The sequence below is a fragment of the Aotus nancymaae genome, unplaced genomic scaffold, assembly GCF_030222135.1.
Source record: "Aotus nancymaae isolate 86718 unplaced genomic scaffold, 86718_ANA_hifiasm-v0.15.2.pri h1tg000018l, whole genome shotgun sequence".
NCBI lineage: Eukaryota > Metazoa > Chordata > Mammalia > Primates > Aotidae > Aotus > Aotus nancymaae.
The window spans coordinates 2514448-2531681 of NW_026988430.1; the positions used below are offsets into that span (position 1 = coordinate 2514448).

At 45.2% G+C, this 17234-nt stretch overlaps 1 protein-coding gene and 1 pseudogene across 1 annotated transcript in view; both read right to left on the reverse strand.

The window, feature by feature from the left end:
• Positions 1-931: 931 nt before the first annotated feature.
• LOC105714392 (FH1/FH2 domain-containing protein 3-like) lies at positions 932-10955 on the reverse strand (annotated as a pseudogene).
• Positions 932-17234, reverse strand: part of LOC105714393 (putative coiled-coil domain-containing protein 144C) — a 28094-nt gene continuing 11791 nt past the window's right edge. The window contains exons 6-7 of the mRNA XM_064377998.1: positions 14865-15003; positions 932-11610 (exon numbers count right to left, since the gene is read on the reverse strand). Coding sequence (XP_064234068.1) covers positions 14867-15003 — 137 coding nt within the window. The 3' untranslated portion in view covers positions 932-11610; positions 14865-14866. The remainder of the gene's footprint in view (positions 11611-14864; positions 15004-17234) is intronic.

A 17234-nucleotide genomic window follows, 5' to 3' on the forward strand; every position in this document is an offset into this window, starting at 1 on the left:
TCCCCTGATATATATAGATTTCTGGGTAATTCTTCCCTTTACATTTAATAATAGCTTGTGCTAAGCTTGCAATGTCCTGTGGGGTTCTATCACTAATATGTGTCATCTGAAATGTGACACATGGCACTTCCATCAAGGAGGTTTCTTGTCATGCCTAAGAGATCAAGTCCTGGATTGATGTAATTCACATTTCTCATTGTTGTGTAACTCAACACTGTCAGAATAATTGGCATTTTCAAACCAGAAGGCCAAAATAAGTTGATGAAATGCTTCCCAGTACTTTGTTAGATATTTAAAAAGTGTTCCTGGGATCTCTTCATTAAGTTTTTTAATTCCTCACATGAATAGAATATGATTGAATTCCTTGGTTTTTCATCATAACACCTACTGTCATCTCAGAATCTTGACTTCTTGTTTCTGATTCCTGAAACTCAATATACTGAGAGTCATAAGGTAAATATTTATTAAGCTGTTCAGCTATTTCAAATGCATCAGCAAGAACTAGTAATAAAGGCACTTCATCAGGGTTCTCAAGCACTTGAATCATATTTTTTTTGGCATTAAACTCTATTTATTAGTTGAAACATGGTGTACATTTATCGATTTCTATAAATATTTGGTATTCTAAAATCAACAACTTTTAAACAATCTGTGCTTTCTTTTGTGTACAAGTTTGGGGTTTACATCTGGTTATTTTGGTGTTGTGGAGACTCAGTCTGTGAGGCTAATCAAATTGCCTCATATTACCGTAACAACTGTGAAGGAAGTCTTTTGCTCCTTAAAGGGGCTGTTCCGTACCCAGAAAAGGTGTCACACTTTTGAATTTGAACTAATAAACCAGTTGTGTCACAGAATCAAGACAAAAACAGCTGACATGATGGAGTAGGTGTAAGATTTCTCATTGAGTTAAAGGAGGAAACAGAGACCGGAGTAAGGAAATTAAAAGCCAATTTACTCAACTCTTGGGCGAGGTTCTATGGTCCTGGAAGGGGGACAAAGACGTCATGCTTCTCCTTTTGGGGCATGGGGTTTTATAGGGAGTGGAGGTAGCTGATCGGCTGCAGGGAAACAAAGAGGAGGTAGTTTCATTGGATATGAAGGGACAGCACGGACGAGGTGAACAAAGCAGACGTAGTTTCATTGGTTATGAAAGGACTTGGCACTGGCAAGGGGCTGGTTGAGGACGTGCGGGACAAGTTGCCATAGGGTAGGTCTTTGCCGGGATTTTTAAAAATTTTGGCAGAGGCAGGGCAGAGACTGGAATGCGGAAACGGGTACAGTGAGCCAACATGGAGAGGGCAAATGCTGAGTAATGCGCTCAGAATGATAACGTAGTTTTAAGGAGTGGAGAGAGAAGGGAGTTTCCATTCGGCTCCCAGCTAGGCAACCGGCCTTACACTCCAAGCTTTTTGATGATATAGGGCATCACTTCTTTTCTGGCTAATTCCTGCTGAACAGGGGCAAAGTGGGGAGATCAGTTAGCCGGTGCCTTGGTCGGGAGTCGGACATAGGGGTGAAGTAGCATTTGATTTACAGCCACTCTGGAGATTTCTCTCATGCAAGCTTGTAAAAACCTAAGAAAGAACGGGGCTAACATTAGTAGAAGACACACCGCGATGAGGGGAACGATAACAGGAACTACCCAGGTAAATATGGGAGAATGCCACCAGTTAAAGGAAGAGCCCGGTGTATTGTTTCCTTCGGAGGTCTTCTTGGAGGCGGTAGAGATTATTGACATTTTCTTCTACTAGGCCTGTTTCGTTGACGTAGTAGCAACACTGTTCCTGGAGAAACAGACAGGTATCCCCTTTTTCTGCCGTTAACAGGTCTAGGTCCAACTGGATTTGGAGTTACCTGAGCCTGTGATGATATCTGTCACTGGAGGAATGCCAGAGAGCCAGCTGATGCCTCAATGGCCACACGGAGCTTGTCCTCCAGTTGAGCGATCGAAGTGATGCTGCAGCCGATGGCTCCACTTCCTATTCCAGCTGCTGCTAGAGAGGATGCTAAAGAGAGGCCTATTACTATTGGGAGGAAGACTGCTCGTTTGTCCCGGTGATTAGGGGATAGCGTGAATAGGGACAGGAACTCAGCTTGTCCATACAATTCTAACTGTGGGACTAGGGTGACAGGCACACAGGGGAACATGAAGGATGTTTTGATAACTTTCGTTAGGGTTCCATTATACCGAAAGTATCCTCCTGGAGGCGCATAAAAGGAAGATTTTATGTTTACCGTGCTGTTGCACCTGAGGCTGGGTTGTTAGCTGTCCCGTAACATACAGAGACTGGGAGTGTATTTTGAATAAGGGGATTCCTGTTAAGGTGGCGTCAGGTCCTGTGGGCGTTCGTGAAAGTTTGAATCCGGTCTGGAGGGGAACTGCGGCTAAGGGGGGTTGGTTAAAGGAGGGACATAGAAAATAATCTGTGAAGATTTTGGCTTCAGTTAAGCTTAATATGTTAGCAACTTGCCGTACTAATGCTATCCATGAGAAAGGCTGGGTTCCTCCAGGGCTCGATTTGGTTAGTTAAGGTGGCTTCACTTTGTCGGATGGTGTTGCTCAATGAGTTAAGTCAGTCTATTTCTATGAGCAGAGTGCGAGTATAGGTCCAATATATTGGCCACGTGCCACTGGGGTGGCTATTTTGAAACCAGGAGTATATTCTGCCTGCAATGCCCTTTTCCCAGCAGATGTTCCAGGGATCGTCGATAATAAGGGACACTTTACCTTGGTTGTTGGCGAAGAGCATTTCACTTTTCGGGGTAGTGTCTGTTCTGAAGGTTGTGTACATAACACAAGATGCATACGGGCATCCACCATAGGTCTGGTTCCATAAAAAACAAGGGTCCTGGGTTTACTGATATAGAAAACAGAGGGCAAAGGCATCTCTAGAACTCCTAAGTGTTGGACTTGGATTGCGGGAATTTGAACTTTATAGCTGATTGGTACCCCGTGGGTTGTCAGTCTGCTTGGGCGAGGCAATGAGTTTTAGTGGTGGGGTCATCTGTCCAGGATTCTTGAAGGTAGAACGACCAGACGTGGTAGGGACTGGCATTAAGTGGACGGACTAGAAGAACTGTAATGAGAAAGGTTTGGAGGGTCAGCGGGTAACAGGCAGGGGCAACACATGAGGTGAAGGCAAGTGGGGCCCAAAGTTTTGGACCTCCACTGGTAATTCTCGGGGGCCAATTTGAGGCGGGACACATGGTACCAAGGGGTGTGGCCTAAAAATTTGGCAGCAGTTGGGGTGGTCAGGACAACGATGTGGGGTCCTGATCACCTGGGCTGCAGAGACCGTGGCTTGAGTTCCCGAGAGAACGCTGTCATCTGGCTGGAGAGGTACTGCCAGATGGGAGTCCTCCATTACTGGAACTATGGGGAGAGTGTGGTCCGGAAGTTCCCTGTGTAAGTGGCAGAGGAGAGAGAGGTAGGGGAGGTAGGAAGCCAGGGGAGGTGGTTGTACAGGGAGATTGTGAGAAACCAGAAAAGGCCTGCCATACAGCAACTCAAAGGGGCTGAGACCCGTTGGCTCCTGTGGGGTGGCTCGGACCCGGGTCAGAGAAAGAGGTAGGAGTGTGGGCCAAGACAGTTTTGCCTCTACGGTAAGTTTGTCCAGATGGTCCTTGAGGATGCCGTGAGCCCGTTCAACCTTACCCGATGACTGAGGGTGGTAAGGGATGTGCAATTTCCAAGAGATGTTAAGAGACTTGGCGACCAGCTGGACCACTCGAGTGATGAATGCTGGGCCGTTGTCTGACTGGATGATTACAGATAGGCCAAAGCGAGGGATGATTTCCTGAATTAAGAGGGAGGCTACCGTGTCCGCAGTTTCCTTGGAGGAAGGGAAGGCTTCAATCCATCCAGAAAATTCATCTTCAAAAGTTAGGAGGTAGCAAACCTTTTTGTGACAGGGGATATGGGTAAAATCAATTTACCAATCTTCGGCTGGTAACTTGCCCAGCATCTAGTGAGTAGGGAACTGTGGCCTTAAGCCACCCTAAGACGAGACTTTAGAGCAAGTGGCACATGCTTTGTGTACTTGCTCAATTGTCTGTTGTAAGCCCGGTAGGGAAAAAGAGGGGCTGTACCAAGCAATATAACACATTGGGCCCTATATGCAACAATTGGTGTACTTGAGCAATTATTTTTAAGGCCTGTTCCTGGGGAAGGGCGATTTTGTTATTTAGGAAAATTCAGCCCTGTTCCGACTTGTTCCCCCCTTTTAAAATGAGGGCCTGTTTTTTTGATGACGAGTAAACTGGCAGCATGGCTGTGGCAAGGAAAAGGAACGGGGTGGGGGTTGGTCTGATATTGCTTAAGGATTTAGCTGCTGCATCCACCCGTGTGTTGCCACGGGAGACAGCATCCTGTTGGGGCTGATTCCCTCGAAAATGAATGACAGCAACATCTTTGGGCAGCTACAGGGCTTTCAGGAGATTAGAGATTTGAGCAGCATTGACTATGGGAGAATCTTTTGTAGTGAGGAATCCCCGTTCTTTCCAGAGGGCAGAATGACAATGGGTAATAAGGAAAGCATACTTTGAAGAAGTATAAATATTCACTCGCTTTCTCTGTGCAAGCACGAGAGCTTGAGTTAAGGCAATGAGTTCCACTTTGTGTGAGGTGGTTCCATCAAGAAGTCGGCAAGCCTCGAAAGTGGCTGAATCTTTGACTAATGCATAAGCTGCTTTTAATTAACCCTCAGCTGTTGTTATGGAACTCCCATCTACATATAAAGTGAGGTCTGGATTAGGTAGAGGAAGGTCGGTTAGGCCTTCTCTGGTTTTGGCAAATGTGTCTATGAGTTCAGGACAGGAGTGGGCTCGGGAGGGAGAGTGAGACAGAAGAGGAAGCAAAGAAGCCGGGTTAAGGTGGGAAGTGGGATGGAGGCTGACTGAAGGATTTTCAATGAAGAGTAGATGAAACTCCTGTAAATGGGAGGGTCCTAGATGTGGGAGAGATTTATGAGAAAGAAGGTCACATAGTCAATGAGGAGACAACGCTGAGATGGACTGGCTTTAGGGATTCTTTGGTCAGCTCTGTTGCCACTCCTAGGGCTCGCAGACATGGCTGCCATCCTCCGACAGAGGGATCGAGCCGTGTAGACAAATAGGCTACAGGAAGATAGGTGGGGCCTAGGGATTGGGTTAAGACCCCCACTGCCATTCCGTTTTTCATCAGTGAACAAGTTGACAGGGTGTGTAATATCCCGCAATTGAAGAGGAGGTGCGTTGACAGGGCAGCCTGCAGAGTTTTAAAGGCTTGCTTTACATCCCCTGGATGGGAGAGAGGTCCCATGGAGGTGTCTTTCGCTGCTGCATACAAGGGCTTAGCTAGAGTGGCGAAATTAGGAATCCAGTGACGGAAAAATCCCACAAATAGAAGGGAGAAGATTTCGTCAGCAGTTTCCGAGGGCTGCAGTGCAAGCAGTGCCTTCCAACGGTCTGTCAAGCCCTTAGTTTGGGGAGTAAGGTGAATACCTAAATAGATCACCGAGGTGACTGACAGCTGTGCTGTTGAGAGGGAAACCCGGTATCCCCTAGACTCAAGGAAATTAAGGAGAGCGGCAGTATGCTGTTGTGACATGGAGAGTGAAGGGCTGCAAAGCAGCAGGTCAACCACGTACTGTAAGAGGAGACTGGGCTGAAGGGGGCAAGAGGTTAGGTCACCCGCTAATGCTTGTCCAAATATGTGAGGGCTGTCTCTAAAGCCCTGGGGCAGGACAGTCCAGGTCAACTGTTGCGAGAGGTTAGTGTCTGGATCGCTCCAAGTAAAGGCAAAGAGGAAATACGAATCTGGGTGTAGGGGAATGGTAAAAAAGGCGTCCTTGAGGTCAAAGACTGTAAAATGAGAGGTATTGGAGGGAACATAGGATAAAAGGGTGTAAAGGTTGGGAACCACTGGGTAGAGGGACACCACTACTTCATTAATTAGGCACAGGTCTTAGACTAGCTGATAGTCACCAGATGGCTTTCGAAACGGTAAAATAGGGGTGTTGCAAGGGGAACTGGTGGGGATAAGGAGTCGTTGGGTCAAAAGTTGAGAAATTATAGGTTTCAGGCAGTGGTTTTTTGAAATGTGGAACTGAGGACGGCAGGGAAAATGGGTGGGGTCCTTGAGGAATATTTTAACTGGTGTGTGATGTGTGGCAACTATAAGCTTGGAAGTATACCATACTGAGGGGTCAACTATCTCAGGAGAAATACAGGGTTGAAGCGAGGTGTTGTGACTGGGCGTTTTGCCATTTAAAGTCAATACCAGGAGATGGGTGGAGGATGGGGTAGACAGTAGGCAGTGAGTTGGAGGGTAGCCCCTAAAGGCTGGAGGATGTATCATCCTAGAAGGGGGACTGGGCATGAGAGTATGATTAGGAAAGAGTGTGTGAATGGATGTCCCTCGAGGTAAAAGGTTAACGGATGGGTCCGGTTGGGATAGGATTTTCTGTCAATTCCCACGACTGAGAACTGCGAAGGTATTCTTGGTCCTGAGTAGGAAGGCAATACAGAATAGGTAGGCCCCATGTCAATCATGAAAGAAATACACTTACCCGCTACCTGTAGAATCACCCTGGGCTCGGCAAGGGGGATGGGGTTCTCCGACTCCGAGCCACATCAATTGTCTATGAGACCAAGGAGTTCAAATAAAGGGACTGCATCCTTTGGACCGCTCTGCCCCTCACATGGAGGTGCAGTGAGTGAGCCTGTAGTTCGGGACGGGCAATCTACCTTCCACTTTCTGGTTTGTTTGCAGATAGGACAGGGTCCAGGGGCCAGACACGGACGTGGGCACAATCAGGCCCAGTGACCTTCCAGGCAGCATCTGAAGCAGGGCCTGGGTGGGTCTTAAGGGAACCCTCCGGCGGTCGGTCTTAATGAGCCCGCTACACCACACGCTTGGTAAGCTGCCGGCCGCAGAGCTGCTACAAGAGCTTGGGTTTGGAGGCTCACCTGTTGCTCTAAATGGGCCATGTGGGTGGTCTCAGCCTTTTCCTCTAAGCCATTAAAGACCTTAAGTGCGACGTTCACCAGGTCCCTTATGGGAGATTGGGGGCCCTCCTCTGCCGTTTTGAGTTTCTTTCTAATATCTGGTGCTGACTGATAAAATGGGTTGCCAAGAGGAGAGGCCCTGCCTCAAAGTCAGGGTCTACCCGGATATGGAGGGCCATAGTGTTACTGAGTCGGTCAAGGAAGGCAGCTGGGTTTTCAGTGGGACCCTGGGTTATTTCCCGCAATTTATAATACTTAACTACCTTTTCAGACGCTTTCTGCATGCCCAGTAGGAGGCACTGCAGCATCTGCTCTTGGCAGTGGTACTCATTTTGGCCAGTTTGATAGCTCCAATTAGGGTAGGCCTCAAGGACTGCCACCACACCCACGGGCATCAGAGGATCAGTGAGAAGTACCTGATCACCATGGGCCGTGGCTGCCACAAGAATGCAGGTGCGCTCATCAGGAGTAAGGGCAGAGGACAGGATTACATAAGTGTCATGCCAGGTTAAGTCATATGCATGGGATAACGAAATTCCTTGATGTAAATAGAAGGGTTGGAAAAGAATGACCTTAAGCATTTCTTAATGGTGGACAGATCAGTAAGGGAGAAGGGAACATGCACTCGGATAACACCCTCTGCTCTGGGCACCTTTCAAAGAAGACAAAGGAGGGAGCTTCCGCCGCTGGGAGAGCTGTGTGAGCGAGTGTGGGCAATAACAGGAAAGGCCATGTCAGAACTCGGAGGAAGAAGAGGAAGAGGTTGGGGACAGCCTGAAAGAGGAGGAGGAAAGGGGGGTTGGTACCAATTTGAAGGAGGAGGAGGAGGAGGAGGGGGTTGGGAGGAACATGAAAGGAGGAGGAGGAGTAGGGCGTTGTGACCAACTTGAAAGAGGAGGAGGAGGGGGTTGGGTGTTGGCATATGGCAGGGGTTTCGTGGGTCGAGTGGGAGGTAGGGAGACTTCTACAGCCAGATTGGGGTCGGAAAAAGGAGGAAAAGGAGGTCGGAGAATGGGCCGAGGGCAATGCGGGAGTGTCCTTGGCCAGGAGTAGCTAGGCGGTACTGCAAAAAGAGCAGAGATCAGGGTGGGAACAGAGATGCCAGAAAGTCTGAATATAGGGAACCTCTGCCCACTTGCCATTCCTCTGGCAAAAGTTATCTAAGTCTGTTAGGACACAAAAGTCAAGCATGCCAGCCGGAGGCCACTTGGACTGGTTATCCAGAGGATACTGTGGCCAGGCTACAGTGGAGAGGAAGATTAGCCTCTTCTTTTTTATAGAGACCTAGCTTGTGTAAGTTTTGGACCAGGCACCCTAATGGTGACTGGGGGTCTGGGCAGGATCCCTGATTACCCATATTTTATGCTGTTAGGTGGCCTAAGGGTGCGAAGTGGACATGGAAACAAATTATACCAAACACAAGCAGAAAAGCTGTTTTCCCAGAGGGGGTGGGTTAGAGAACTTCCACGCAGCAATGATAATGAGAAAAAAAAAAAAAAGGGACAGGGCTACAGCTATTTGCCAAATGGAACAGGTAGGGGAAGTGAAAGGGGTAGAGCTGGTAAGTGGGGTTTCAGTGGTAGAAGAACAGCAGAAATAAAAAGGACAACAGAGTTATTTCCAGAAGCAAGAATTCAGCGAAGGTCCCCTCAAGCCAATAGTCAGTCACCCACTATAGAATATGTGCTGCCTCAGGGGAGGCAGGCCTGAACCACCATACATTGGCTATGAGGAGTCTAACAAAGTTCGTGAATCAACAGTAAAGACACAACCACATGTAGAATTGATGAACAAAGGGTGAGTGCCCCCCAGATGGGAGACGAGTCTGATGCCTACCAAGTCAAATCCCCAGAGAGATGTTTGAGGGGCATATTAGCTAAGGTGTACCCATATAAACCCCGGGCCTGGTCACATCAGAACTTGTGATCCTGAGGTAAATCACCGTTATGCCTTATGACATCCCCGTGGAACCGCAAGTAGAGGCACACGCAGCCCCGTAGCCGTTAACCCATGGAAATACATATAAACTGAGTAACACGCACTCACTTGGGAGGAGGAGGAAAGAAAATTACCTAGGTGGGAGCAGGCTCGCCAAAGAGCCATTTGAAGATTTAGACCCAGAGGTTTAAAGGAGCTACTAATTACCTGAATAGCCGCTGCTGTGAAGATGACCAGTAGGGTGGCTCAGCGTCCTGGGCCGTCCTACTAAACATCTCAGACTACAAAAGGGTCCAGGAAGGTGGCGACGTCTCCCTCAGAATCCTGAACCTGAGAGACTCCTCACAGGGAGAAGACAAGAGTGCAGGGATGTCTCCGCTACGGGGATCTTTGGAACGAGGCCAGCAGGGCCCTGGGAACAAGGCAAAAGAGAGGAGGGGGAGTCCCTCACAAGGCCGCATTTACGAGCAGGGATTCCACAGAGCAGGCAGTGAGAAAAGTTATGGGCAACAGAAATGTTACCTCGAGGTGAAAAGCTCCTGGTCTGGCGGAGATTTCGGCACCAAATTTAAGATTTCTCGTTGAGTTAGAGGAGGAACAGACGGGAGTAAAAAAATTAAAACCCAAATTATCCAGCTCCCGGGCGAGGTTCTATGGTCCTGGAAAGGGGTGAAAGAACTCGCGCTTCACCTCTTGGGGCTGGGGGTTTTATAGGGAGCGGAGGTAGCTGAACGGATGCAGGGAAACAAAGAGGAGGTAGTTTCATTGCGTATCAAAGGACTAGGCACGGACGAGGTAAACAAAGCGGACGTAGTTTCACTGGTTATGAAAGGACTGGGCACTGGCAAGGGGCTGGTCGAGGACATGTGGGGCAAGTTGCCATGGGGCAGGTCTTTGGTAGGCTTTCTCAAAATTTTGGTGGGTGCAGGGCTGAGACTGGAATGCAGAAACAGATACGGAGAGCCTGCGTGGAGAGGGCAAATGCTGAGTAGTGCGCTCAGAATGATGATGTAGTTTTCAGGTGCAGAGAGAGAAGGGAGTGTACATTCGGCTCCCAGCGAGGCAACCGGCCTTACAGTAGGTATGTGCAGGGGACTTCTGGAGATCCAAGTCAATGCATAGCAGGAAACACAAGCTGTGCAGTGACAGTGGGAATTCACTCTCCCTTTTCAAATCATCGGACGTTAATGTGAACTTTCCCCAACCTCACCTGGAGGGGTTTCATCTGGGAAGAGATTGCCTTCAGCTCATCACACTCCTGGGGAGAGTTTCACAGCTGCAACTCCGAGGTGCCAACCAAACCCAGGGCTATGGCTTCTTCTACTATCAGGCCGCTCTTCAGGGTTCTTCGCAAAGATTTATGGTTGGCTCGAGATTATTTCCTCTCCCTTGGCACCAATCGCTGACTGGTCACTAGCGTGGCTGACTTGACAATGCAATCCATGATCTCATCAGCTCCATCATCTGTGACACTGGTTGAATCATCAGGTCCTATAGTCTAGGAACTAGTGGATCCTCAGCTTGCTCAGCTGTGTGTACAAATCCCCATCATAGGGGTGCCGTGCTCCACAGAGGGGGACAGGGTTTTCAGCACAGCTTTCATGTTCTCATGCTCAGCTGCATCCTGTGCATAGCTAGGACCCTGAGGCTGCTCGGAGTTGCTGGAGAACTGCTGGCGAAGTTGCCGGAACTGATGATCATCTTCCCTCTGGTCTTACTTCTCTCTATGGTTGGCCCGTTTCTATTTCTGCTACAAAACCCTCTCCCCGGTTGTACGATATTCTAGTGCAATTGACTAATGATCGCACATAATTTATGTTCACTTCCCGAATTGCGTAAAGTGGATGATACATAAAGAGTAAAAAAGAGTGGAATCTGTTGCTTATCCTTTTATGGACAATCTTTAAAATTAAAACACACTCTGCACAGTATTTAAGGAACTCTGACAGCCATTCTTTTAAAACTGGCTTCATTTCATGTTTTGCAATTGCCTTGACGTGATCCCATGATTTCCAGAAGCAAGTTGTCATTAGATTGTGTTTACTATATGTAAACACAATCTCTTCTTGTCTTCATTATATGGTACTATATTGCAAAGAGCCCAAACATTTCAAAGTAGTTTTCTGTAGATTTTATGAACTTCATGTATGTACGTATTTACCTTGAACAACCTGTTGGGACCTGTTTTCAAACCTTTAAAAAAGAATGGCCAGATGTGTCCAAATTCAAGTAGGGGATTTACAAAATCAAAAAGTCTCAGACTCTTTCTTTGGTTGTAAAGAGGAGGACATTACACTTCTCCACCTAAGATTTCCATGATGTTTCTTTGGAAGGCTCTCTTAAGGGTTATTTGAACAAACAATGCATTTTTTCTTCTTTGGTTGCAGTTGTAATAGCCTAGATGAAAGCAACTGGCTGTCAAATTACCCTGGACCAATATCTGCCAGTAGTATAACCTTTGAAAGTGCTTTTTCCTGTCACATTGCTGCAATCAGTTGCATATTGGGTTCCCTCCTCATGATACTTCTAATGCTCTCTTCAATGTCTTTGAACACCGGATCCATCGTATAGTTCACATAGCTGTGATAAGCTGCTGGTGCTGATGAGATGTACATTAAGCATGTTTTGTTTCCTCAAACTCCTGAACCAGCTCTTCATGACACTTGGCCATAGCTTCTTCCCCTCCTGATGGAGTACAGGAAACAAGATTGTTAAAGGCTGCACTACACACCTTTTAAAAGGACCCAAGAGCCCTCAGGATTTCTGCTCCGGGAACCTCAAAATGCTCAAAAGAATAAAGTCTATTTTGGAAAAATTTAAATCAGTCTCTCCAATAAACTGCCTTTCACAGTAAAAAGTGGTCTCTTGTGGTTCTCACATACTTTTCACTATGTTTACCATAATATTACAAATTTAAATAACACCATGTAAATCACTTGAAGTCCCATGAGTCACACAAAATGGATCCCAAGAAGTAAACTTATGACAATACAAGGAAAAGTTCAATTGCTCAATATGCACCACACACTGAGGCGTACAGCGGTGGTTGCTCACCATTTCAGATCATTCTTAATCTTTTTGAAAGAGATGATGTAAACTCACGGCATCAATAATTACAACATGGAACTATAAATAGATGTCCTCTTCCTTATGATTTTCTTAAAAGTTTATTTTATCTAGGTTACTCTGTTAACTTTTCTTTTAGGTTCAGGAGTATATATTAATTTTGCTATATAGGTAAATTATGTGTCATGGGACTGTTGTGTACAAATTAAATTTTGTCACCAGCTAATAAGCATAGGACCCAATAGTTTCTCAATCCTCACTCTCCTCCTACCTTCCACCTCAAGTAGACCATGGTGTTTGCTGTTTCCTTGTGTCCATATATAAGTAAACTTTAGCTTCCACTTATAAATGAGAACATGTAGTTGGATTTCGATTCCTGCATTAATTTGCTTAGAATAATGGCATCCAGCTGCAACCATGCTGATACAAAAGACAAAATTTCAATCTTTTCAGTGTCTGTATACTATTCCACAGTGTGTATGTACCACATTATCCTTATCCACACTACCAACCATCAGCATTTAGGTTAATCTAATGCCTTTTGCATTGTGAATAACACTGTGTGAACATATGCATACATGTGTCTTTATTTAAGAATGATTAATATTCCTTTGGATATGAATACGCCCAATAATGGAAATGCTGGGTGAAATGGCAATTTTGTTTTCAGTTCTTTCAGAAATTGCCAAACCACGTTCCACAATGACCAAACAAGTTTAAATTCCCATGAGAAGTTTTGTGGGAAATCCTTTTTCTCCATACCTTGCCAGCATGTTATTTTTTTGCCTTTTAATAATAGCCATTCTGACTGGTGTGAGATAAGTGTCTCACCGTGGTTTCGATTGGCATCATGAAGAAGAGCTAGTGGATGCTGGGCTATTATTAATACCTACATGATGTGATGATCTGTACAGAAAACCACCATGTTACATATGTAACAAACATGCACATATTGCACATGTACCCCTGCACTTAAGAAAAAAGATGGAAATAAAAAATATTAATTGCAGGTCACGTGACAGAATGCAGTAAGATGATTATGGGATCACTTCTGTGATACTCTTGCCAAAAGAAAGTTTGATCTAAATCTTGTCATAATAAAACTCAGAGAAATCCAATGGAGGGACATTCTGTATTACTGAACTTTACTCTTCAAAAGGCAAAGTCATAAAGGTCAAACAAAAACTGAGGAACTGTTTCAGACTGAGAGAGTCATGACAACTATGAAGAACATTATAGACAATTAACAAAACTTGAAACTGAGAATAAAATGATGGATTGTATTGAAGGTAACTTTCTGATTATGAAGTACTTATATAAAATGTCTTAACTGGCAGGAATACCCACTAAAGATATCAACATGTGATGGCATGTCAGCAATTTATTCTCAAATGCTCCCCAGGGGGGAAGTTCTATTTCCTAAAATGTAGAACCTTTCTCAAATTTTAAGACTGCTTTCCAAAAGTTAATCAAATAAAAAATTAAAAAATCAATAGAAAAAGCAAAATGCCTTAGGCAAACCTTATTTTTCCATAAGGAAAGATCTATATGAATCAGTGCTCAAAATTAAAATTATGTAAGTTTCATTGCACTATAACAATCATAATACATCTGAACAAGGACAATATCGACAGTTCCAGTATAATAAAATGACGCCTGTCTAAACTTATATCTATCAATACACATAAAGATAAAAATTATAGAATATGAACCACCCATCAGTTGATTCCACTAAACCATTCATGGCAACTTCATTATTTTGCTGTTTAAACAGCTAAAATTTTGGCAGGTAGAGTATGTAAAATTCGATAATATTGATTTTCATTTGTAAAATCCACTGAAAATTTAGCTGAAGACATGAAACATTTTTTTACATACTACATAAATTCTAATCAGACTTGCATAATATGAAATACTTCCCTTTAATAAAAATATTGGCCAGGAACAATGGCTCACACGTGTAATACCAGCATTTTGGGAGGACAAGGCAGGGTGATCACAAGGTCAAGAGATCGAGCAGAGGCTTCGCTGAGCTGCTGTGGGCTTCGCCCAGCTGCCATGTGAACTTCCCTGCAGTCCTGTTTATATGAGTGTAGTTAGAACTGCCTCGGAAATGTTGGCCCATCTATGTAATAACGGACTCTCTCTGTAATGGCGGGTTGCGTCGGCAACAGCAGGCTGCCTCTGGAATGGCCTCCGTACTGGTGAAGTGCCTCAATAATGGCAGATGCCCCTCTCCCACTGAGCTGGACCATCCCGGGTTCAGCTGTGCTTGCTGTGAAACTGTCAACCTAGAGCGTTTCCAATTGCTGTTTTTTTGTTTCTGTTTTTGTGGGGGTGGGACCAGGCGGGCCTGATCACCTGGCTCCCTGCCTCAGAGCCTTTTGTTTTTTAGTTGAATAGTCGGCTCTCTCCCAGGTGTCCTGGTCGCCTGTTGAATAGGCGCCACGATCTGTGTGATTTCCCATGCTGCGACCCACTCTGCTGGCTGAAACCACGGCTCTGAGATTCGTGGCGCTTTTTTGCCCAGGCATCTCCCGGCCCGGCTCTGTGGTTCAGCTCCCCTTGCTGGCTAAGTGGGGACACAGTCCCGTTTACTCTGCACTGGGAACTGCAGCGCCAGGGCATAGGAAAAACAGCCACACTGCCCAGAAGGGTCAGCCTGGCGACCCGTGGGGCTCCTCCACCTGGGAATCTCCTGGTCTGTGGGCAATAAAAATCCGTCTGTAAATGCGGCGTCCACTCCCCCTCTGCACTTTCACTCGGAACTGCAATCCTGAGCTGCTCCTAACCAGCCATCTTAGATCTTCCCCCATATATTTAATGGGAAACAAAATAACATCTGAACAGCCCAGAAATAAAATTGCCTTTACTTTCAGATCTTGTATTTTCTGCACAAAATCTCTGCATATTCTTTTGCAGCTTCGAAAACTGATTCTTGCTTCTCAATTGCCTCGTGTACAAATCCTAGATGAGAAGCTATACAGGATCCAGGTTCATATTCAGTAGGAGCTGAAAAGAAAAAGCAAGAATTATATTATTATTATTATTATTATTATTATTATTATTATTTATTTCAAGAAAGGGTCTTGCTCTTTCACCTATGCTGGAGTGCCCTGGTATTATCACCGGTCACTGCAGTCTCTTCGTCCCAGGCTTAAGCAATTTTCCCACCTCAACCCCAAGTACTTGAAACTACAGGCATGAGCCACTGCACCTTGCAAGTTTTTGTCATGTTGCCCATGTTGCTCTCAAACTTTGGGCACCAGTGATCTGCCCGCCTCAGCCTCCCAAACTGTTGTAACTGCAGGCGTGAGCCAACATTCCAGGCCAAGGAATTACATTCTGTGTATTTCATAGGTAACTAAGTGTTAAGTCAGTAAAACAGAGCTGAGAACTTTTTCAGTGTTAATACGAATAAAACATATATATGACTACAATGCTAAGTTATTATTAGATAATAATTTGCCGATAGTTGCACACTGAATTAATGATCACTGCGGTTGAGTATTACAGCTTCTGGTTTTCTCATTCTTCACTCATTTATTCAACAACCATGTGCTAAGAAGGTACTAGACTATGAAAAGCCCTGGAGTTACAAGATCAAGATAATACAGTACACCCCTCAGCAATCGTATGCTATAAACTTAAAAAGTAGACCAACAGGCAGTTTCCATGCCAAGTCATAGACACCCTCACAGGTATAAAACAGGGGACTATTAGAACATAGGAGGGACACCTATCCCAGTTTTGTCTCAATATTGTAGGCTTTTTGGTGGAGGCATGATTAGTGGATGCCTGAAGGACATGAAAAAAAGACTGGCACATAGAGCCAAGAAGAAAACACGAAGAGCTGGAGGTGAAGGAAGAGCACCGTGTAGTTCTGCGCAGTCCAGTTTCGCTGGATGCTAGAACAAAGGGGCAGAATACAGTAAGTGGTGAGAGATATGCCTAAGGAACCTGACAAGAACCAAATGAACATGGGTGTTTATATTCCACAATAAATAATTTGGAACTTTTCCTGAGGGCAAAAGAAAACCAATGAAACTGTAAATGACTGGGGATTTAAAGTGTTAACTTCTCAAGCGACTGCTTACAAACTATAACTGCCTGAGGTTAAAAGATGAGACTGGGGTGTTTTGGTCTTAAAAATCACTACCATTGGCTGGGCATGGTGGCTCATGCCTGTAATCCCAGCACGTTGGGAGGCCAAGGCTGGCAGATCACCTGAGGTCAGGAGCTCGAGACCAGCCTGACCAACATAGAGAAACACTATCTCTACTAAACATACAGAATTAGCCAGGTGGTGGTGCATTCCTATAATCCCAGCAACTTGGGAGGCTGAGGCAGGAGAATCACTTGAACCCCGTAGGCAGAGGTTGTGGTGAGCCAAGATTAAACTTCAGCCTGGCAACAAGAGCAAAACTCCATCTACAAAATAAATAAATGCTTTTCTCAGTTGGCTATGGGTTTGTGGTGCTCCCTAAGTAATCTGTCCTGTTTCAAGATGCTTCAAAGAATTATTAAACATATGTGGCTCCCCATGAAGCCCACTATATCCAAGTTTACCAGATTTGGGTAGGAAGGGGGCTGACAGGCTTCATCATTTATCAAATCCCACCCACTGACAAAAGCAGTAAGGCTGCAAAAGCTTCAGCTGCTGCTCATGGTCACTAACCAGCTTTATTTGGAGTACATGTGAAATAAAACATCATTCTGCCTGTAAATTTGAGCAAGCTGTGTTAGATGGGGAGCATGGAACATCACTGTACACTTCAACTGTTTACTTCATGGCATGAATGAATGCAACTGTGAGATGCACAAAAAAAGAGAAGTGGGGCTAGATCTAAAATCTATACCCTATTGTCAAAATTAAGAGAGCTAGGGGAGCAAGATCAAATTCAAAAGCTAGCAGAACACAAGAAATAACTAAGATCAGAGAATAACTGAAGGAGACAGCGAAACAAAAAACCCTTCAAAACATCAGTAAATCCAGCAGCTGATTTTTTGGAAAAGATCAACAAAATAGATAGACTGCCAGTGAAACTAATAAAAAAAGAGAGGAGAATCGAATAGACGCAATAAAAAATGGTAAAGGGGATATCACCATTGATTCCAGAGAAATACAAACTACCATCAGAGATTACTACAAACACCTCTATGCACATAACAAGTAAACCCAGAAGATTTGGATAAATTTCTAGACACTTATACCCTCCCAAGACTAAACCAAATAGAAGTTG